At 38.5% G+C, this 22,120-nt stretch overlaps 2 protein-coding genes across 5 annotated transcripts; both read right to left on the reverse strand.

Annotated features, from left to right (window-relative positions):
- Positions 1-80: 80 nt before the first annotated feature.
- TM4SF18 (transmembrane 4 L six family member 18) lies at positions 81-12,575 on the reverse strand. 4 transcript variants are annotated; one of them, XR_004081476.2, is made up of 6 exons: positions 9,608-10,169; positions 8,563-8,652; positions 7,731-7,873; positions 6,043-6,223; positions 4,554-4,648; positions 81-608 (listed from the first exon to the last, which is right to left on the reverse strand). XR_004081476.2 is itself a non-coding variant. In XM_013130663.3 (6 exons), the coding sequence occupies exons 2-6, from the start codon at positions 9,782-9,784 to the stop codon at positions 4,634-4,636; spliced, it is 606 nt and encodes a 201-aa protein (XP_012986117.2). In that variant the 5' UTR covers positions 9,785-9,816; positions 12,396-12,575; the 3' UTR covers positions 781-4,633. The 4 variants fall into 4 exon arrangements, 2 of the variants coding, with proteins under 2 accessions (XP_012986117.2, XP_030910785.1); XR_004081475.2 differs by having other exon boundaries at positions 81-619; XM_013130663.3 differs by lacking the exon at positions 81-608 and adding an exon at positions 12,396-12,575 and having other exon boundaries at positions 781-4,648; positions 9,608-9,816.
- Positions 12,576-12,625: 50 nt separating this feature from the next.
- TM4SF1 (transmembrane 4 L six family member 1) lies at positions 12,626-18,398 on the reverse strand. The gene is made up of 5 exons (XM_013130655.3): positions 18,063-18,398; positions 16,266-16,355; positions 16,028-16,176; positions 14,456-14,636; positions 12,626-13,304 (listed from the first exon to the last, which is right to left on the reverse strand). The coding sequence occupies exons 1-5, from the start codon at positions 18,237-18,239 to the stop codon at positions 13,290-13,292; spliced, it is 612 nt and encodes a 203-aa protein (XP_012986109.1). The 5' UTR covers positions 18,240-18,398; the 3' UTR covers positions 12,626-13,289.
- Between the last annotated feature and the right edge of the window lie 3,722 nt (positions 18,399-22,120).

Genomic DNA, 22,120 nt, shown 5'->3' on the forward strand with positions numbered 1-22,120 from the left:
CACCTGTAAACTTGCCAGCTGTAAAGACTTCTATGAAATATCGATATATCTTCAGTTGCTTGGGAACTCTTAAAAAATCTCTTCTGCATTCTGAGCACTGACAGAGTCACACTCACTCTAAATTACATTTTTCATTGTATGGCAACTTAAAACCATCTGTAATAACCACAATCTTCTTTTTCTTAATGTCCAGAAAAATTATGAGTATTTTGGGTAGAAGAACATAGCTAAAGTACAATAGGTTTCCTTTAATGGACATACAAATCTAAAACTTATTTACTAGGACTGTGACATACAGATAAACTACCAATTTTAATCACTACTCAGATAAAAAAATTCAGGCACAGCCAGAAAACTGAAGTTCATAATTTCACCTTTTGGAACCTTCTACACATCTGCATTAAATGAATAATTCTGCTTCTGTCTAAACGACTGTAGCTAAAGCCAAGTTTTTGAAATCTGACCAAATCTATGATGAAATTCTGGAGTTTCCCAGGTTGGCATCACATGCTCAAAATAACTTCCGCAGGGATTTTTCTTTCTTTGCCAAGAATGAAGGTCAGTGGTTCAGTGGAAAGATCAGCTTGTACAGGTTGCGTATGCCCCATCTGTAAATTAACTACAGGTAAAAAAGAGGAAACGTTTACCTTCTTATACTACTTAAATTCAAAGTAATTCCTTAATACTCAGCAAATAGAGTTGTTCTTGTATATGTGGGCTATTTGTTTTATTTTTAATTTCCATCAGACTGAGGAAGAGAAAAAAATCACACAAGCAGTATCCTTGACATCTCCACATTTATTTGAGGGTAAAACCATGAGCATTTCTTTGCCTAAGTCCTTTGACTCCTCTAAATTACTTTTTCTTGATTTGCAGAATAACAATTTTTTTTTGTTTATTTAAACAAAAACTTCTGACAGGCAAGATTTTTCCATTACAACTTTAATTGTGCCTCACCCAAACTTTTAAGATATTTCTGTGCCTTTCCCTAGTATCTTTCTCTTAAGGAACTGAAAAAGCTGACAGAGGTGACCAAGCAATACAGGCTAAGTATTGCTCTCTGGTAAACAAGGCCTAAAAGACTAAGCACCTAATTTAATTGGTCAAATTCTGAGTCTGCAGTTTGATGTTGTGAATATCCCCTTATTGTTTTAAACCACAGCACCTCAATTTCTCATACTGAGGATGCTGAGAATGCAATGATTGTTCTGGAAGTTTGATTTGAAAATATAAAGCTGATCATTTACTTCAAAAATGTTCCTTGATGAAATAAACAAACAGACAAAAAGAAACAAACAAACAAAAAAGAAACCAAAACAAAAACAAACATGCAATATTCTGATAAAAAAGTCTTAACAGAAACTCCCAGACTAAACTGAAACCCCACAATTTCATAATTCCCTAATCTGAATATAGTCTGCTGCCTATTCTGCTGTTCTGACCTCCTGCAAAAATTTGCAGGTAAACTTTAACTTTCTGAGGAGCTTCATTTGTTCTCTGTCCCCCTATTCCTTTTCAATGTGGGAAAACACCTCCACCCAAAACGTGAAGAATCAGGAAACTGTACTTCAGTGAGACTCACTTTCACCTGCACAAGCAATAATATACCCCAACATGAAAGGTGTGTTTGAGGCTCCACAGTATTTTACCACAAATCTCAGCTCACAATTATTTGTGGTCAAAATCAAGTCTCTACAGCTATTTCCAGTTGCAGTGTTTTAAATTAATGATATTCCCATTGTAGACACAGCATCTTAATACTCTAGAAAATGCATAGGCTGTAAGGAACAAATACTGATGAAACTCTAACTTCTAACTTAGTGAAGTTTATAACATCAAACCTGCAGCTTTGTTCCAGGTGTGCCCAGGATATTTTATTTAACAAGCAGCACATGCAATTCAGGTTCAGGAACACTTCTTCAAAAAAGGGTCTCTTGTATGCTAGCATGGAGTGAGCTCTGTCCTGGCTCTGCAGCCTACTTCCTTCTCCTGCTGTCAGGGTGAGGTCTCTTTTCTGCAGCTGGAGAGCCAGATGGTCACCTTGTCTTAAACACCGCTACCAGAGTTGCCTGTTATGTCTAGATTTCAAGTTAATATTCCTTACAGGAATCTTTGTTTGCAACAAGGTACAGTTTGAAGTACCTCTTCTTACAGACACCTTATTTAGGATTGAATAAGGTTTTAAATTGGTTAGATCAAGTTTAAATTTGCCTTACATCCAAAAGCCCTGTGTGAGACAAGTTGTTAAATTTGCAAATGCAACCCACTGTTAGCCTTTAATATTCTTACCATCAATTTCAAATTAATAATCTGGCCATTTAAAAGGTGAGCTGCCAAGTCACATTTGAATATGGCTATGAAAATGAAGATGCCAATATACAGGTTATGGATGAAGAGGGTTGCAGAATCAATATGTCCAACAAGAACTAAATTACACACCTTTTATTTGATTTAAGCCACTAAAATAGGAGATACCAGTCTCTGATAGAGCAGAAGTGTAAATTCACAAGGCAATAACACACAAACAAAAAAGAAAACAAGAATGAATTAAAGACAGACAAGCCCTGTCAATCATTAGGTACAGCCACTAATACTATTAATACAGAAAAAGCTGTCAAACTAGATACTGCTCTGTGTGTCCTTCATCTGCCAGGCTCAAGACTTTCCATAAGCAGAGTCAGAAGATACTGAAAAGTATAAAGGACATATACAGGAGCAAGAAAAGAGTTAAGTTTTCAGTGTAACTTTAAAGTATTTAATTTTTCTCATTCAGCATAGCAACATCTCTCTTAGTAGACCCTGTTTGCCTAAAGATAAGCCTTTATTCTCCCTGTGGCTGAGATGGAGTCTGAATAGAATACTAGTTTTCAATGAAACAGTACCTTTAGGAATATTTAGCAGTTGTAGGGATTTTCTGCTTTGAATATCTACCCAACACAAGCTATTTTTCAACCAAATAACCAAAATTTTTTTCAAATATTTCTAGCATCTTCAAAACAACTCCATAGTTTGCAGGTATGAAAACAGCAAGATTCTCCAAGATGTTTGGTAGGAGTATGGGTTGATTGTTAAGTTTTCCTTCCTTTCCTTCTGTCCGCAAAAAATATCCACAGTTCTATAAAAATGTGGGATTATCATTTAAGTAGATTTGTGATATGATTTATATTTAAGCCTAGGGAAAAACAAGTGCGAAGATACAAACAGTCCCCATTTTATAATCCTGCCTTTTTACCATGCATCTCTGAACACCCATGCCACCTTGAACTAGCTCTATTCTCAAACATCATTCTCAAAAGACTAGCTCCATTCTTAAACATCGTTAATTTCTTCATTACGTCTTGCAAATCAATAGTAACTAAGCAATTAAAACTTTAAATGCATTTTTCAAATTCTGCAGGAAAAAATCAGCTTTTCAAAACAATCTGGTAAAGAGTTATCAAGGCAAAATATGAGTTTTGTCTTGAAAAAAAAAAATTGACTGATATATTCTATTTTTTTTCTAAATATCTTACCCATAGCTGCTACTTACTGTACAGTTTGCAGTGCTAGCAGCATTTTATATTACATGTTGTTATAGCTGAATACCACTAGCTCTGATGTAAGAGATACGTGCATTACCACAAGTCTGAAGTATATATTTTGCTTTCATCTTGGTGTTCATTCTCTTGTAACTAGAGTATTGGATACAGCCAAATTGTTGCCCATGCAGCTGCAAATGGGCCAAACATCCAACTTATTATAAATTCCCAAATTTCCACTGGGAATTAAAAAATCATTCTTTGAAAAACTAAAAAATACTTTTTAGCTGCTAATTTAAAATAGATTATTCTTTTTCATCTGATTATTATTATCAAGAATATTAGCCCTCCACTGCAGCAAAGTCAGGGTATTTAGAAGAGTATTAATAAGTTAGCAGTGGGTGCTTACAAGGTTCCCTTATATCGTCCCTCAAGTCACATAATAATTGACTAAAAAAGAGTTTGCTTCCAAGTATAAAATAAAAAGAAACTCAGTGCAGCTATTACTGTGATCTAATTAGAACGGCTGACTTCAAAGCTGTGTATCTAATCTCTCAATCAGGTCCAGCTGCTGCTCTAAAAGCCCTTCCACAGGAAGACCTGATAGAATTTTTCCAGTAATTGCTTTGTAGAGTTAAGAACTTCCAATACAGAATGAGCAGGATTAGCTGCTGTCCTTCGTCATGATCTGTCTGTAACTAAAATTTATTATCAGACCCTCTTGGAACAACAAGGATTCCTGTGTTCTAAACAAAGAAAGGAGAATATAAAAGCAGTTCTATAGCAGTTTTACAGCCATTCATTAAAAAAAAAATTCATATAAATGCAGATCCACGGTATTCAAACCTCTCAACTGTCAGAACAAGCAGGAGGGTGAAAAATAATGAAGAGTCTCTGCCAGGGACAACTGAACAGGTTAGAAAACAATCAGGAAAATGTACATGTCAGTTCAAATAACTTCATCTAAGCTACAGAGGCTTGAGACACGAAGATTTAAGACAAGGGTTTCACTGTCTTTGCAGCATTCATATCTACCATCTTAAATGTTGGAGAAGCCATTTCTCTCTTTTTTTCTGAGGGATAAGGGAGAAGCAGTGAAGATTTCCTTGTCATTTTCAGAGAATCCCAGCCTGCAAATAAAAAAGGAAGGAAGTGATTGCCCTCTTTTTCTCAGATTAAGTTGTCTGACTGTTCCAACATCCACATCCAATTGAAATCCAACACAATCAGACCCCCAGAGGTGACCCTACTCTGTGCTTGGGGACAAGGTGACAATATTGCTTTTGACTTTTCCGGAAGCTGGGGCTGGATTCCAGGCTGAGGAGGCTCTTTCACTGGCAAGAATGTTTTGAGAGAAACTGCTTCAGGCCTTGACCTTATGTAGGTTGTTGTTACAGTAAATTCCTACAAGAAGGCTCCATTATCTGCCTGCCCAAAGCCCTCCAGGGCACCTGCAGTTCCTCTGCCCTGGCTGACCAGCACTGCTCAGGAGGCTTCATGCCACAGAGGCACTGCCATCCTACCTGTTCTGCCCCCCCAACATTTCCCACTTACATGATAAACTAACCCTGTTGTTGGTGTATGTATGCATGGGAGGTTGTGAATGCTCCATCCCTGGCAGTGTTCAAGACCAGGCTGGATGAAGCCTTGGGTGATATGGTTTAGTGTGAGGTGTCCCTGCCCATGGCAGGGGGGTTGGAACTAGATGATCTTGAGGTCCTTTCCAATCCTAACTATTCTATGATTCTATGTATACATATACATGCTGTGGGGGGAGAAGGGTGCACACACATGCTACTGAGGGTTACTGCTTTTCCTAATTAGAAATCTCTCTTGTTTGTGCTGTTATCACTGAGACTGTTAGCGACATAAAGAACCTAAGGACTCCTTTATCCCAGTATAGATGGTCAGGGAGGGTTAAGGATATCTAATTTGACCCTACACCCACAGCTAGGGAAAGTGAACGCCACACTAAACTACACTACTTCACACCAGTGTGCAGGTGAGCAGAATCAGTCACTTGAGCTCTGGGGTTCAACTAATTCTTCTGCCCAAAGCAGAGCCTTGTCAGTTATTGTTTCAATAACCTAGTGAAAACATAGTAAAAATTGATGTCCAGATCACAACTGCTACATATCGCCTCTTGCATCTTTCTTCTCTTTGCTGTGAAACTCACACATTGATAAGAACGTTGAACACATTGAGTGCTAGCAGAAAGGTTCTCAGAAGCCTCTGCTGACATAGGAGTAATGGACTCAGCATCAGCACTGAATTGCCAGCCACATTTTTCCTTCTCAATCCTAGCCTTAAATGTCAGAGTGAGCAGCCACCAATCCCTTTATAACACAAGGAATTGTGGATGAATTAAACATATTAGATTTATTATCAGTACATCTCCCCTGGTAAAAAAAGTGGCAGCATAAAGAACACATAAACCAAAAGGGTAGGTCCTCAACTGAGAGAAATTGCTGAAGCTAAACTGACTTGAAGATGGCTGAAGAAATCAACTCTGGTATTTTGTTACCTGGACAAAAACAGAGTAGGTCCCACAGAGTGTCCGTTTCAACTCGGCAGCCACTTTGAGAAAACAGATAATCAACTGCAGTCCACTAAGAGCAATCAGAATAGAGAGTAAGATGATATTCCACTCCACTATGTTAGCAGGTTCAGTGCACCGAGACCAAGCAGTGTAATCTGTGAGGTACCTATTAGAGAAACAGCAATGTGAAGTAAATTAAATGTGGTGAGTGTAATTCAATTTAAATACACATATTTCCTCTATCATCTATATAAACCCCATATTGGGCTTTATATGTTTCAAGTTTAGGACCAGCCTCTAGTCTTTCCTTACACCAGCATAACTCCTGCCTAGGTTTATCAAACTCAGCTGCATGATAACACTTATTTTCCTCAAATATATCTGCTTCAGTAGTTTCCCTGTTAGACACCCAAGTGTTAGAAAGACATTTTTTCAAAAGGCAGAAGCAAAGCCTAAAATGGGAATTTTCCTTTCACTGATTTAATTTAATCTTTATGTGAAGGCCAGCTGACATCACTTTTGCACAGAGAGCAGGAACATCCAACAGTATCAATCTAACCAGCACATGCAGCCTAAACGGCAGAGCTAAGTGTCACCATGTGCAATTTCCAGTTGCTCCAGAGCCATGCTTTTCATACTTGAGGATCACAATGTGGACAACAGACGTGCCCTTTTAACCGAGACATGCTGTAGCATGAAGGTTAATTGCAAAACCTTAGACTCACTGGCTCAATGTCAGTTGCTTTTTTCCTAAACATTCATAACTGAAATCCTTTAGGGAAATCTGAAGTGCATTATTCAGCGTCTGGCCCTTTATGTTGAACTCAAGTTCTCCTTTTTGTATTTCCAAATGGGAATGGCAGTGCTGGTGATGCACTGCAGCATACATTTCACTGTTTTAAAATAAAGCTGACTTAAGTCAGAGAAGGCCACAGTTTAGGAACTACCCTGCTGGATGCTGAAGGAACTTGTTTGTGATCCTCTGACAAATTTAAACCTCAGTGCATTCAAACACAGCTGGAAGACCTTAGCATTATATGACTTGAAATATTCAAGCCTTATAAAATTCTGACCTTTTAATTGGAGAACATAAAATCTTGCGAAAGCAGTCTCAGGTCACCGATCTGAATCAACCTTTCATGCCTGTTGAAGGCTGGAACACATATAACACTTTGTCTACCCTACTTTGGTGTCCTATGAGATATAGCAGCTTTATGCTAAAACTACCACTGATCAAACCACAGAGTTCACTGAGTTTTAGGAGTTCAAGAGAAACCTACTGAGTTACTAAATATAAAAATGCCATCTATGATCCTTGATTCAAAAACTTAAGAATTCATGGGAATATACTAAGAAAGTATCCATCTACAGTCACTCTAATCTTACGTTTTTTCACTATATGTGATTGTAACCGTCACCAGATAAAGGACACTTACCTAGATGGACCTCCCGTTCTGATCAGTACAAAGATTCTTACATTTAATCTTTCCTTACAAGGAAGCAAATACCTTTCTTTGAAGGTTCTGGTATTCATTCAACGAGTTGAAAAACCTCACTCACCAATACAGGTCTTGTGTTCAAGAGACTATGCCATTTTGTATAAAGCTCCAAGATAATCTGACTATTGTTTTGATAAACAGTTTCTTCCAGAGATATACACTGATGTTTCTTACCCTCCAGCAGTGTCTTTGAAGATATAATCCCATCCATCTGATGAATTGCAGAAGGGACCTTGGATCAACCCCAAGGTAAAAATGATGCAACTATATCCAGAGAAAGCAACTCCAAGCAGGGCCAGCACAATTGATATAAAACTCTGAAGAGGGAAAAAAAAAATTATTGTGTGAGGGCAGTGTCCACAGCAATAGTCATTCAGCCTGCCCAGCTACTTCCTTGAGGTTGAATTTCACACTTGATTTCCCCAGTCTTCAAAATTCAGAAAGAAAAATACCATGTAAAAAGTAGTAAACATACACACATAAAATAAAGATTGTCAGAGTTTAAGGAAGTCTCACAGCTCTCAGTTAAATATTATTTTGCTGTTTGTTTCTGGGGTTTGTTTGGGTTCTTAAAATTGAATTTTTCCACAACTGTTTCCCAAAATGTGAGAGGAACACAGTCACACACTAAATGTTTGTATCCCAGACAGTCTATATTGAGTCATTACTGGAAAAAATAACTTCCAAATACAAGCAAGGAGATTAAGCTGTTTAGTTGGGGCATTTTGTTGAAGCTCTCAGGCCTTCTATGTTCTAATTTTATTTTACAAGGGGTTTTTTGGTGTTTTGGGGTTTTTTTTGTTTAGTTTTCTTTCATCCTGCTTATGCATCAGAAAGAAGGAGCTACAATTCCTGTGACCTCTCAGTCCAGCTTTGAATCCTTCTCTATAAAAGGAAGTAGAAACATTGCTGTGGAGAAGGCAAAAGGATGTGCTGGAAACACAAGAACAAGAAGGCACTCAGAATTAATGCTGAAGATATGCACAAAAATAAAACACAGACTCACCCTGTAGGTTTTGTTACAGCTCTCACTCTGGCAGCACCGATAGAACACACTACACTCCAGTATTATTAGAATTACCGCCAGCAGAAGGATCTATAAGGGGACATTATAAGGTCAGTGAAATTACTGGAGATACTAAGCCGAAGTGTCCACCTATGGAAGACAGGGACTGTATCTGTTATGCTCTGTTTATATTTTAAAGGGTAAAAATGCTTCAAAACATGAATGTCACTGTCACAGTTAATGTTTTCCCAAATTTTTAACTACGCTTTTCTGTTCAAATTCTCTGCCAGATACTTTACTCTTCACTAGAAAAGGTAAGGTTTTCTTTTAAGAACACACAATTTCAAAAGAATATCTCACATTTTAATAACTCCCCCAGTTCAGCACCTTCATAAAACCACCTTACTTATGCATTTTTATTACATACCTACTTTCTGTCCCTGAGCCTATATTTCTTTATGAACATAGCAAACAGTACAAGCAGTGGGCAAATCAGTGCTAGTATATTACTGCAGATAAGCATATTACGAATGTAATGGAGAAAATCCCAATATGCCCACCACAGTGAGATAATCCGATGCATTTTGCCTAACAACAGTGGCACTTGATACATTGTGAACTGTATCCAGTCCTCTAAATACTGGACTGCACACAGCTCTTAAAAACATCTAAACACTTATGAGAAGTTTTTTAGGTTTTGTTACATTTTGTTTTGGTAAAAGAGTTCTAACTCAGCCTCCACAGAGGATTAAATCAACACAGTGCCTGGCTTCACAATACAAACATAAATTAAGCACAAACAAAAAGCCAGCAGAAAAAAACAATCAACACTGCAAAACCACTTACATGATATTAAATAGTATACACAGCATGTCATTCAAGATATTCACATTTATTTCATTTTGATCAAGTCTTTCCTGTCTGCAGTGTTTTTATGAAAGTAATCCATACTCTCTTTAAAAGCACAAGTATATTGCTGTACAGGAACCCAGCATTACTTGCAGTAGGATGCAATTAATTAAAAATTCATAGAATCAACACTTACCATCACACCTGAGAAACAGATCCCTTCAAAATACCACACGTAGTTGGGAAGCTGGTAACTGGCGGCATGCAAAGCTTTCCCATTAGGGAAGTATAATAGGATGTTAACAACAATGCTCCAAAGTGCAAGAGGTATCAATAGACAACTCAAACAGTTTCCGCATGTCTCTAAAGCCATCTCAGGAACTTCAGAAGTTTTGCTCTTCTAAGCTAACAAAAGATTACAAGGTTTTAGATATGAAAGGTGTTTTGACGTCCTCAGATTCAGTAATTTCATATTCACAGGAACAGGATGCCTGGGGTATGATTCCAGAGGGAGAAGTGCTTAATAGTTAGCAGAACAATAGATGAATATCACTGTCTAAACTCAATTGTCCTTTCTAAGCGTGTGCCTCTAAGTAGCAGTTGCCCTTCTAAAAGATCCTCCTTTGTGATCTCTCAAATAAAATATGTCAAGAAACTGGACTCAGGAAGGAACTTAAAAAAAACTCATTTCCTAGCAACTGCTTAGAAATGCACTCCTCCTGAGAACACAGATTATGATGCAGATACTCTGTGACAGAAGGCAGGTTGCTCAGCCTTATTGAAGCCCAAAATTTTTCCTATACCTTATATAGGGAAGAGGGGCTGTCAAATGATAAATATGTCCACACTGCCTTACACTACAGAGAATTAATACCAGAGTTTAACAGATACCACCCTAAGGGTGAACCAACACTTGCTGCTAACTTGGGGCAGCCTCACTAAAACACCCCCTGTGAGTCATCAGAAAAATAACTGAAGAATGAGCTTTGAGTTTACTCAATAGGAAAGTCACAATCAGAGAACAAAAAAAAATATGGGCTTTATCAAAGGCAAAAAGGCTGATTTTAGAAGCAATGATGTCATGGCATATTTTTGTTCTGTTTCTTCAATAGATGTTTCAGGTTCTGCACATGAAGCTTCTCTCATGAGCTCATAAAAAAGCTGGGTTGCATGTTGAAACTAATTCCTTCCTATTGCTCTGAATGAGATCATTCAAGGAAATGGGCATGGTGGTACTCATGCAATTACACCCTTTTTCTACATGTTCTCTGCTGTGACTCTCCATTTCCCCCTCTTTTTTTAGAATGTTTCATTGTGAAGTCCTTAAACTTTAATCTAAAGGTTTTCCCATATTCCTGGTTTACTCCCTCATCACTACAGACACTTTTACCAGCATTCCCTCTAATAGAAATTAGCAGCAAACCTCCCTCTGCAGGCCCACAGGCATGGAGAGAACTCATATCATCAACTCTATGCCTTACAGTTCAGAAAAAACAGCTGAATTAGAAGCAGGCACATCACATCCCCAGGACTGATACTTTTATTAAAAAACTCAGAGATCATGTAATAGGTTAGAAACAGTGTAATTGACTGCTATTTCCCACAATAATCTACTATGATTAAAGAAACATAGAAAATGACATCTGAGACAACATTTTTTTCTGCAGTATAGCAGTCTACATCATGACTTATTTTGTACTTAAACTGAGGTCTGCAAATACCAAATCAAGGTGTGTATTTTTGTTGGCACACTATATTGCCAGAACAAAACAAAAAACAACAAAAATCCACCCAACCAAAACCAAAATCCACTCTATTTTATACTAAATATTATGCAAACCTGGGACTCAGTTTCTCAAATATTTTACCAAGTGTTGCAAGAACTGCTTTCCTGTTGTTGTCAATGTCCAAAAGTTGATGCCAAGCCCATTACCGAAAAGCCATGTTTACTCTGGATGAGTGACTTTTCTACTAACTGAAATAAACTAAAACCAACCTTTTCTCCATGATAAACTGATAAAACTCCCAAACCACTGTCTTATGCATATGGCGACAAAGGAATTCAACTGGCCTTTTTTTAAATGACAACATAAGCAATGAGCACTAATACTGTGCATTAGTGCTGCATGCATCTGAGCTAAAATGTTAATTTTAAACTCTAACCTAATCATTCTGTCCATTGGAATTTCTAAAGTTGATTCAGTTCTTTAATTAGTTGTGTGTGCCAGAAAGACAAGTAACAACCACACAAGCATGAAATCAAACAAATCTGTAGGTTGTATGGGAATTAAGCCTTTTCCATCAAGACCCTCTTTTCTTAGAATCATAGAATAGTTAGGGTTGGAAAGGACCTTAAGATCACCTAGTTCCAAACCCCCTGCCATGGGCAGGGACACCTCACACTAAACCATGCCACCCAAGGCCTTTTTACTTTCTTCTCCTCTCACTCTACCCTTAAATTAAACTTGCAGAACTTTCTTCAGACAGTGTTTCTTCATATATAAAGACACCATGCTGCAAAGCTGCAAGGAATTTTGCGTGTATAACATGTACATGCACAATACTCTCTTCTTAGCAGGGCAAGACATAAATAAATGCAATAAGCAGTTGCAGTAAAGTATGAAAGACTGCCCTCAACTATTTCTATGCATTTATGTATGAATAAATGACATTGCAAAAAGCAGATATCCTGAGATACTAAACACAAATTCTTCCCATCTGTGAGTTCTTTTGTGGCTGTGGATGCATATGTGCAATTTCATCTTCACAGTTAACTTCTTTTTTCAGATACACTTTTGTACTTGTCAGAGTGGGCTGTGAGAACAGCTTGAGACACACCTCAATTTTCCAGTATGTTTTTGAGCTATAGCTCAGCTGCATGGGAACCCCCCTCTGGTCCCTGGAATGGCCATCAGTAATGAACTAACTACTAGCCCAGATTCAGGACTAAGACTCCATGTAGATAATCGGTCACAGAGCTGTACCTGTCACTGAAGTATCATACCCTTGTTGATCCACAATTGCCTGGCCCAGCTAAATGATCCAAGCCAAACAGTGAAGCAGTTCCCACTCTGACAGAGCCTGCTGGAGAGGAGAAACAGGTTATAACCCGACTGCCTTACATTTATGTTTTGATGCTGCACTATCTTTTACAGTAAGACGAGGGAAGAAGTGTTCCAGCAGGGGAAGGAAAGAATCACCGACACCTGCTGGGTGTTTTTAATATAAATCTTTATTTGTGAAATACAGAAGTTCAGAAAACTTCTGAAGCAGTGAAGCACATACATCTGCCCTCAATAACCCACATTTTACTGCTGCTTTATTTTTGCTCCAGCCAAGTATTCCTTTATATCCAGGACACACTAGGTTGGGTTTGTGCTCATTCCAACAAAGTGCAACTTTACTGGGAAAACAACATAAAGTACAGAGCCATTTTGTCAGTAGAAAGAAAAAGCACAAATCCAACATCTATAGTGACATGTCTTCAGGCAGCTGCCCATACTAAAATTAAATGAACCAGAGAAATTCAGGATACATTTTGGCTTTAGATACAGGCAGACTGTTGGAAAACACGCATATGACTAATAAAAAAGGCTGGCCCCAAGTCAGTTAAATTGATGGCAATAGCACAGTTTGACAACAAACAACGTGCATTTTAGTAAGCATGGAATGTAAAAACAAAACAAGAGAAAAAAAATGCCCAACCTCCTCCCTCCCCCCCCAAAAAAAAGCCAAAACCAACCAACCAAGGAAAAATAAAATTAAATTAAAAAAAAAAAAAACAAACCAAAAAAGCCCTAAACTTCCAAACCCCCCAAACCCCACAGATATCTCAATACATCACACATATGTACCGACGTCAATACATTGTCAAGTTTCTAGCAAGCGTATGTCTGTGGGGGGAACAAAAGAAAGACACTTATTAAGGGAAAGAAAGCTAATATTATATTCAACCACATGAGCTAAAATTAACCTGGCTACATTTAGACAACCTTAGCATGGCTCTTTTATACTGCAGTTACAGCATGGCAGACAGGAGTGAGAAGACAGTAATAGCTTTGATAAAACCACAGCATTCAACTATGTCAATTAAAAATGTGAAACATTTTTAGTCATAATGTGTACGATATAAATCATATCTGGTTCATACCTTAAGCTACTGCAGTTCTAACACTATAACTATGATACCAATTTTAGCAACATACTCAAACTGTTTAACAGGACTCTTTTTTTTCTTCAAAAAAAAACCAAAACCCTTTCTTCAATAAACCCATCAGATCTGTCTGCAGGTTTTGTTAGCTATGTGCAATTTAATTCTTTCCTTTCAGCAAGGCCAGATGCTGTGGTTTTCATTACTGCATATTCTCAGTAATACATCTGCTGCATGTGAGCAAAATACACAGTTAAAGCAATATAGCTAGAACAAGTAACCTACCACAAAACTGTAGCATGCTATGCAACAATGGTTTATGCTTTGGCAAATAACACCACCAGGAGATTCGTATTTCAGGTATATCACACCTATATAGTGCTGATGACAACGTGCCACAGGGAGGGGAAAAGCCTTCCAGCTCCTCTGCAGCCTAACTTCACTGTGACAGCTGAGGGATCAGCTGAAGTCATGTGGCCAAACATTACATGAAAGTGCTAAACACAGCAGGGCTTTAAAAAAACCTGTACACTGAACTGTTGTTTAAGAATACCTATGAAGTAGCTGCTAAGCAAGATTCCACAGTAACATCAGTAACAAGTGTTTGAAGTTCATCTAAGAAGTAGAATCATAGAATAGCTGGGGTTGAAAAGGACCTTAAGATCATCTAGTTCCAACCCCTCTGCCATGGGCAGGAACACCTCACACTAACCCATGTCACCCAAGGCTCTGTCCAACCTGGCCTTGAACACTGCCAGGGATGGAGCATTCACAACTTCCTTGGGCAACCCATTCCAGTGCCTCACCACCCTTATAGTAAAGAACTTCCTCTTTATACCCAAACTTCCTCCTTATATAAAAAAAAAAGCATAGTTATAACTACAAATGGCTTACCTCTTCATGACTGCAGCACAACCCACACAGTCCTCCAAGAATGCCGTTGATTATCTGTATGAAGCACAAAATAAACTCGATTCCTCCCAAGACAAGAAGGATGGAAAAGAGGGTGATATTCCACTGCACAATGTTATGAGGTTCTTGACATTCAGACCACCTGTTATACTCAAACAAGTACCTGTACAAAGTAATTAGAAGCATATTAACAGAGTGGGATGCTTACCACACCTAGAACAAATAATGTCTAGTCTGTAACTGCATTGAGGATACTCACTCTAAGTGGGAACAGAAAACACAATGGTTTATTCCAGAGTTTGCTCTGTTTAAGAGCATGTTGAACTATCAACCATGCATTTTTGTTAAGTCTCAGTTTCTTAAAAAGAAAAACAAAAAGGCAAACTAAGCTATAAAGGCAGAATCTTGTATTACTGATTGAAGTGAGACACAATCTCAAGGAAGCTGAAAGAACAAAGCTATTTCTCAAAACAATCATAGAGCTTTTCAGGACTGGGCCTTTATTCTGAAGACAGTAATTACTAATCCAAATGGGTCACCTCCTCCCTTGTGCTGCTTTCTTTGGGCCCTCACATGCCTATGCTGGAAGAGCCAAACACAGAGCAAATTCAGAGTATTCCACCTGTTAGTTCACATCCATATCTTCAGAACATCAGCACTGATGAACCTTCAGCAAGGAGTTGACTCAGTTCTTCTGTATTCAGTTATATGGGGAAGGAGGGGGGAAGGGGGGAGGTGGAAGGGAATGAGGGAGGAGGATGAATGTCCCCTCCAGGGAGAGATGCCATTGAAATGTAAAATTCAAGCTCTCTGCTGCAAAGTTGTTTTATTTGGTTTCTTAGTACTCAAACTTTCTCTAATCTGGCATCAGCCATAAACTGTTACTAGAAACAACCTCGAGGTTGCCAATCATACAGACACTGTAAAAGCATGTCATGATCCAAACCAAATCCTCTTCCTATGGGACTTGTGGGGATTAATGGGGAATAGCATACAATTCAGCTTGGTTTGCTGGAGAACCCTAATTAGAGATAGCTAGGCGCTTCTGGCCCTCCCAGCCCTGTGGTGTACAAAGATTCTTATAAACCTTTTCTAGTTTCATTTACAAAGCTTCTATGCCACTGTCACTAATGAAGGTATTAGGGCAGTTTATAGCAACGCAGAGCAACTTCAGAAGCAAGCCTCACAAAACAGTTTTACACAAATGATGAGACAATTTTCATAACAACTGCTATTCATGGTTTGTAATTCAATCAAAGTCCTAAAACTTTATGTTAGTGATGTTCATGGATATGAACAGTATACAGTATATAGATACTACTTATAAATATATGATCGGATTCTTTTTTGTAGGGCAGAGAATTTATATTGCTTTGGTTTTAAACTTAAGCAGTATGGGTAACTGATGCCATCTGTTCAAGAGCAAGTGAGCAAGAAGCATAAACTTATGAACAGATCTTGGTATATGGTTACTGGGTATTGCTGAAAGGTACTGAAATACAGTCTATGTGTACACAGGGGAAGACTTAACGTCCTCATGAACAGCCAACTTACCCTCCAGAGGATTCAGTGAAAGGATAGATCCAGTTTCTTTCTAAGTGAGTAAAACAGTATGGTCCATGAGACAAGCCCAGCGCTGAAATGATTATACAGTATCCAGAACCAATGATCCCAATAAAGGCAGCCAGAACTGAGGACAGCATCTGCACAGCAATTACAGACATGAATTTTTGACACAGCCATCACCTTGCCTTTGACATTATCTGGGACGAGAGTGTAAAGGCTCACTTACCGCACAGCTTTTCCCACAGTCCTCATGGCCAAAGCATCCACAGCAGTCATCATTGTGAAGCCCAATGAATACTGCAGCTGGAATAAGTACCTAGATGTGGAGCAGACACACCACACTACTATTTTGTTGCACAGACAGGACAGATAAAACACAGTCCTCATACTAACTTCATTTATATTGCTCTTGGCAGGGGGTTGAGGCAGTCTGTGTATGTTATTCAGTTTCACTCCTATTTAACACAGCAGGCATCTTGCCTCTGATACCAGTAACACCAACACCAAGATAGGTGTATTTCTATTTCTGCTTTGTGTATATACAGCACTTAAGTGCAAAAGAGCCTGCTGCAACTTAAAGTACTTCAACTTTAAAAGTTTTTGTTCACATTAAAGGCTGTATACACCAAATAAAATGTTTTGCAAAAAATGTATTCACTTTCTGTCAAATGAGGACTATGAGAGAAGTCTCCCATAATTATTTGTTAAAAAAAACCCAACTATTACTGACATACTAGTCACTGAAGAGTTGTCATCATTGCCTGTGTGACAAACCAGTATGACTGGAGTAGAAAGTCTAGGAATATTTTGCCCAATTCAGGCAAACATCTCATTACAGACACCTTGCTGCTTCTAGTTTTCACAACCAGTTTCCAGTGACAGAAATGCAAAATAACAAAGCAAAAGCTACCTGTAAAAAACACAGATCATCCATACTCCAGAGATTTTACCATAAAAATCAAGGAGGAGAGTTGATTAAACAGAGTATCCAACCCACCAACATCAGGACTTAATAATAGTTTGCACTTAAAAAGTTTCCACACCCAGGAGTACCTTGGAAAACCATAAAGAAAGAGCAAAGCGTTACCTGCAAACTGCATAGATTTACTCAACAAGACAGTAAAATACAAACTACCCAGCTGAATAGTCACATACTCGTCAGCCCTTCCTCAAACCTACTGCTAAGCCCCAATGCTGCACGTCCAGAAGAGATTGTACAAGTGTGTCCCAGAAGCAGTTAACTGATTTCACTTGTATTATTCTGTGTGTAAAGCTTAGTCTTTGCAAATCCCAGCCTAGATTCCAATGGGTCTGTAACACAGCTGTAAGCACCTCTCACAAGCTGGAGCACCTTTTGCAACGGTTTTGAACCTGTGATTTGCAGACTTCTTCAGATCTGTAGCCTATTTCTAAGAGGACTTATAAAAGCAAATTACAAAGGAGACCTGAAGTCAGGGAACTTAAATATGCTACAATGTGGTCCATAAAATTATAAAAGATAGAAAATAATAGCTTCAGATTAACAATGTCTTATAATAAACATACTCAGTTCTTCATCCTTTGCTGTTACTGGAATGCAAAGCTTTGATAACTGCCACTTGATTCCTCTGAATAAATGGCTAAGGCAGAGAAATAACTCAACATCTCATATAATAGAAATTAAGGAACTATTAACTAAATTCTAGTTATCTAGGGGTATACTGTTGAACTCCTTTTAAATAAGTAAAATGTAAGATTTAACCCTTTATGCAAACCATGACATGCTCAGAGGCTTGGCTCCAGTTTTGCATTTGTATTCTGAAACACAGACTATGATTTTCTCAGCTTTAAAGTGACATCATGTTGCAGATAAGATAACCAATAACAATTAATAATACCTATGAGGTAATATAACTAATTTCTTTTGATACCGCTTAAGAGATTCCTGTTGACAAGGTATTTGATCAATTTACTAGTGTAAATGGTAAAGAAATAGTAATATTGAGTAGCTCCAAAATAAACTTGCAAGAAGCTCATTACTTACCAAAAAGCCTCCACCTAGAATGCCATGAAGGCACTCCACGTATTTTCCGAGATGATGCTCTGAAGCATATCTTGTTTCTCCATTGGGAAAATAAAGTAAAATGTTGGCCACAATGCTGAGCAAGGCCAGGATGAGCAACTTATAGCCAATACATCTAGCACACCTTCCAAAACACATGTCCTAAGCTTTACAAATCCTTCCTTCACTAGTCCAATCCAACTTATCTCATACCTGTTCACAACTAAAAGAAGGTCAGCCTTTATTCTCACCTTCTTAAATACTCACGGTTACCTAGCTATGTGGATGACGTGTACACCTCTTTGTAACTACCATTCCCAATTGCAGAGTGAGGGAACAGGGACAGCAGAATGCCACCACCCTTTTTAAATGCAATAATTGTTGACAAACCAGATGCAATCAAAGAAATATTGAATACTAGGTAATCTCACTCTAATATGATGCTTGGAATGATCATCAGTGAACATGATTAGACATGAACAACAGGCTTAAGCCACAACACAAGTTCTGCTACGAACAGAAGGAAAAAGGTTTTGTTTTCTTTTGTTAGAACCAGCTTTGACTTTTAGGTTTATAGACTGATTCAGAACAACCTGAAGCCAAGGAATGACTTGGCTGACTTCAACAGTATTGAGTCAGAGTTTTGAGTATAAACAGAATAATGTCTACAGCAATGAGGAGTATGTAGAGCAACCTCTCACTTTGCTATCCTGTGGATGGAGTAAGAGCAAACCTCACCAGGAGGCTGGCAAACAAATAAAACGGACAGGTAGGTTTCCAAGGAGTATCCTTGTTCTTGCCTTTATACGACAACCTGAATTTAGATTAACAGCCATTTGTTATAGCTAAACCGAGCAAACGCTGGTGAAAAGTACTGCTTAGAAAAAAACATAAAATATATTCCTTGCACTGAAATTTCATGTGTACAAACACAAGAAAACATCACAGGTTTCCAAACTGTGTTACATGTACCAGTAACATTAATTTGCATAGTAAATGCAAATACAAAGAGATCTGGAAAAATTAAGATCTAGCCTGCTCTCTTTTCCTTCATGCAAATTTTGCTTTCTCCTTCACATATACACAGCTCAACACAGCTGCATGAGCTGCCCACTACTATAATATGACAGAAAATAACTAAGAAGTGCACAGGCTGGTGCTGGGAGGTGCTGCTGCTGCCACCACAACAATACAATGTAATGCTCATTGCAAAACCATTAGATAGACGAACCAAGTTTGGGAATGTCCAGGATATTAGAAGACTATACTTAGATTTTTTCCAATTATTTAGGGAGAAAAAATTACTCATTCACACCTGCTGATTGTTTGGGGGGGTGGCCTATTATTTTTTTAATAGCTAAATAACACTGTAAACAGAAGTCCAAACCAAATCCAGAGTATTCTTGCAAGTGATGTGAGCAAGACTTAAGCTGAGAGAGAGAGAACATACAAAAAGAAGATGAGGGGAGTGGGAGGAAGAGAGCAGTCTTGTGCAGATGTGGTTTTGTGATGTAACTTCTCCGGGTATTGTAGCTGTTGACCTTGGAGACTTCCTTTATTATGAGAAATATCCTCCAATTGTAGAAACATAGGCTTACCATTATTGTGCACTTCACCTCTGATGACTAAACAAGCATAAATATCACCCTGTGAGTTTCCTCTGCAGAAGGAGATGGCTGCTCACTGAAAACTCCCTTTATTGTGTTATGCCAAAAAAACTAAACCATTCCTCCTGCAAAACACCACCCTACACCCTCCCCCACCATCCCAGCCACCACCCCATACATATGGCTGCTGGAAAGTAGACCTGAAATATGTTCTAATTATAAACTGTATAACTGTTTTCTAAACACTTGATCTGAAACAAAATTTCACAAAATCAAAAACTTTCTATATTTATTATTTACTACCAAGCACATGGTGCATTGCATGGGCATTGCAGTCTGCAGTTGCTATCAGACCTCTTCTCACTCCCAACAGTAAAATAGTTCAGGGCAATCTCCTGTATAAGTGTATAGATTACAAAAGTCTTGAGCAAGCTTGTTTACTTCTTATGCCTGTTTGCTTCATAAATCTTAGTTTTACTGCTCAAAGTGAGCATCAGTGGATTTCTGGAATGCATTTGGGCACATCAAGTTTTAAATGATCTGCACACGATCGGTAGCCAAACATGAGCTTCTCATCAACCCCAGGAACAGCAGTGCCCAAACTATACCTTGTGACATGCTCCAGCACCATGAGATGGCAGAGTTTACACTAGTGTGAACAAAACCAGAACTGTGTTTTGAGCCTTTTATACAAGAATCACAGTGTTTGCACTTAGAGAGGTAAGATAATAATCTACTCACAGGTGCTTCCTCACAGGAAACTCCACTATTTCTCTCTCTCACAGGACTATTCCTGTAGCTCTGATGCCTGTCTTGGAGAGAGAACACTTATTAGAAGGCAGTCCATCAACCAGTGTTACTGGAGACAATAAAAGTCTAATTCTAGGCTAAAGCCTAACTTTAGGCTGTAAGTCTAGTCTTCAGCTCTGGCCGAGAAGAAAGTACTGCATTATGGCTCAAGAAGGAGAAGACAATCAAAAGGGCAGTGAAGAAATTTTGACAGCACTCTAAGGTCCAGCAGGTAGGGCAATTTTGAAAGACTTTCATATCCTTTCCTGGCAAAAAGGGCTAGTTTATAAACAATTACAGCAACTGGCTTGTATCCCCAAATAAGCAATTCTGCAGGATAAAGTCTGTCAGCAAAATAGTGGGGCTGTGGACACTGACCTTTCATGCCAGGGAAGCGGCTAAAATTCGATGCCTTGTCCAGTTTACTGAGGTATCTAATACTAAGGCTAATTTCACATGGGGTCCTAGAATCCAGCAGCTCCCCCATAAAACAAAAAAATCCACCTCAACAGTCATCATTATTTGGTTCTTCTGTTGCAACAGGGGGACAGAAACATTCTTCCACAAAATAAAGATTTTAGAAGGAGACTAGTGTTTCCTGATGCCAAACACTGTGAAATCTCACAAGTAGAAGAGCTCTCTACATTCAAGCTCTGAAAAGCTGAGTGCTCTCCAGCTTTCTGCATCTGCTCCTCAGCCAGCATGACAGGAGTAACAAAAATTACTTTCTCAAGCTCAGCTGTATTTTTGGACTAGTACTAAGTTTGTCTACTGTAAAGAGAAGCAATTTATCAAAGAATGTCAAAGTTACCACAACTTGCAAAGTTACTAAATACTTGCGGGGGGGGGGGGGGGGGGGGAAGCCCCAAACCCACAGAATTTTATCAAGAAATAGAAAACTATCAAGTATTGCATTTCTCCTACAAGAGCAAATTACTTCAAACACAACCACATCTAGCACCTCCGCCCTAAGCCAGCTTTTCAAAGTGATTCATCATAATCAACAGAACAAACTGTGTTGCAACAGCAAAGAAAAGTGCCATACAAAAAAAAAGGAGATTTTGGACTTCACTGATGTTTCAATGCCCATGTTAATCCTGGAAACACACATACTCCTCTACTAAACAGGAAATCAAGGAGGACAGGGGAAGGATATTTGCAAAATAAATACAGAAGTGGTCAGAGCAACCCAGACTCACTGCATCAAGGTCAGCATGCTGTCAAAAGCAAGGTCACACAGACAGGTCTCAGTTTCCCTGACTGGACACTGTGCATGCTACTGTGTTGAATTTGTTGCATGTGTATGCTGTAAGACTCCCATGCTCCAAGGATGCCACAGAACCCTCTTTCCTTAGCTCTTCAGCACATGGCCAGGATAGTGTGGCTGCTATTCCCTCCATGGAAATGAGTTTTATAGCTCAGCTCTCCCAGATCCCCAGAGTTAATCTTGCTAATCTCCTATAAACTGAATCTTGCTTTTTTTTTTCCTTGTCTATTTTAGCACCTGAAGAGGTTCTCATTCCTTATAACCAGACAAAGGATAAAACATTTGCAAAAACTGTTTCTGCCAGCAGTGTTGTCTGAGCACATATAAGCAATCTCCTGATTTAAAGATGTCAGAAAGATGTCACTCTACTGAAAAAC

This window comes from Melopsittacus undulatus, chromosome 6 (assembly GCF_012275295.1).
Source record: "Melopsittacus undulatus isolate bMelUnd1 chromosome 6, bMelUnd1.mat.Z, whole genome shotgun sequence".
In the NCBI taxonomy this organism is placed as follows: Eukaryota; Metazoa; Chordata; class Aves; order Psittaciformes; family Psittaculidae; genus Melopsittacus; species Melopsittacus undulatus.

Coding starts and splice junctions, on each gene's coding strand:
- TM4SF1 (XM_013130655.3), bottom strand. CDS start 18,239: ATGTGTTTTGGAAGGTGTGCTAGATGTATTGGCTATAAGTTGCTCATC. Junction 16,356..18,062: donor TTCTAGGTGGAGGCTTTTTG/GTAAGTAATGAG, acceptor CTCCACATCTAG/GTACTTATTCCAGCTGCAGT. Junction 16,177..16,265: donor ACTGTGGGAAAAGCTGTGCG/GTAAGTGAGCCT, acceptor ATTGCTGTGCAG/ATGCTGTCCTCAGTTCTGGC.
- TM4SF18 (XM_013130663.3), bottom strand. CDS start 9,784: ATGGCTTTAGAGACATGCGGAAACTGTTTGAGTTGTCTATTGATACCT. Junction 7,874..8,562: donor GCTGTAACAAAACCTACAGG/GTGAGTCTGTGT, acceptor TTCCCTCTTCAG/AGTTTTATATCAATTGTGCT. Junction 6,224..7,730: donor TTCAAAGACACTGCTGGAGG/GTAAGAAACATC, acceptor TTTCTCTAATAG/GTACCTCACAGATTACACTG.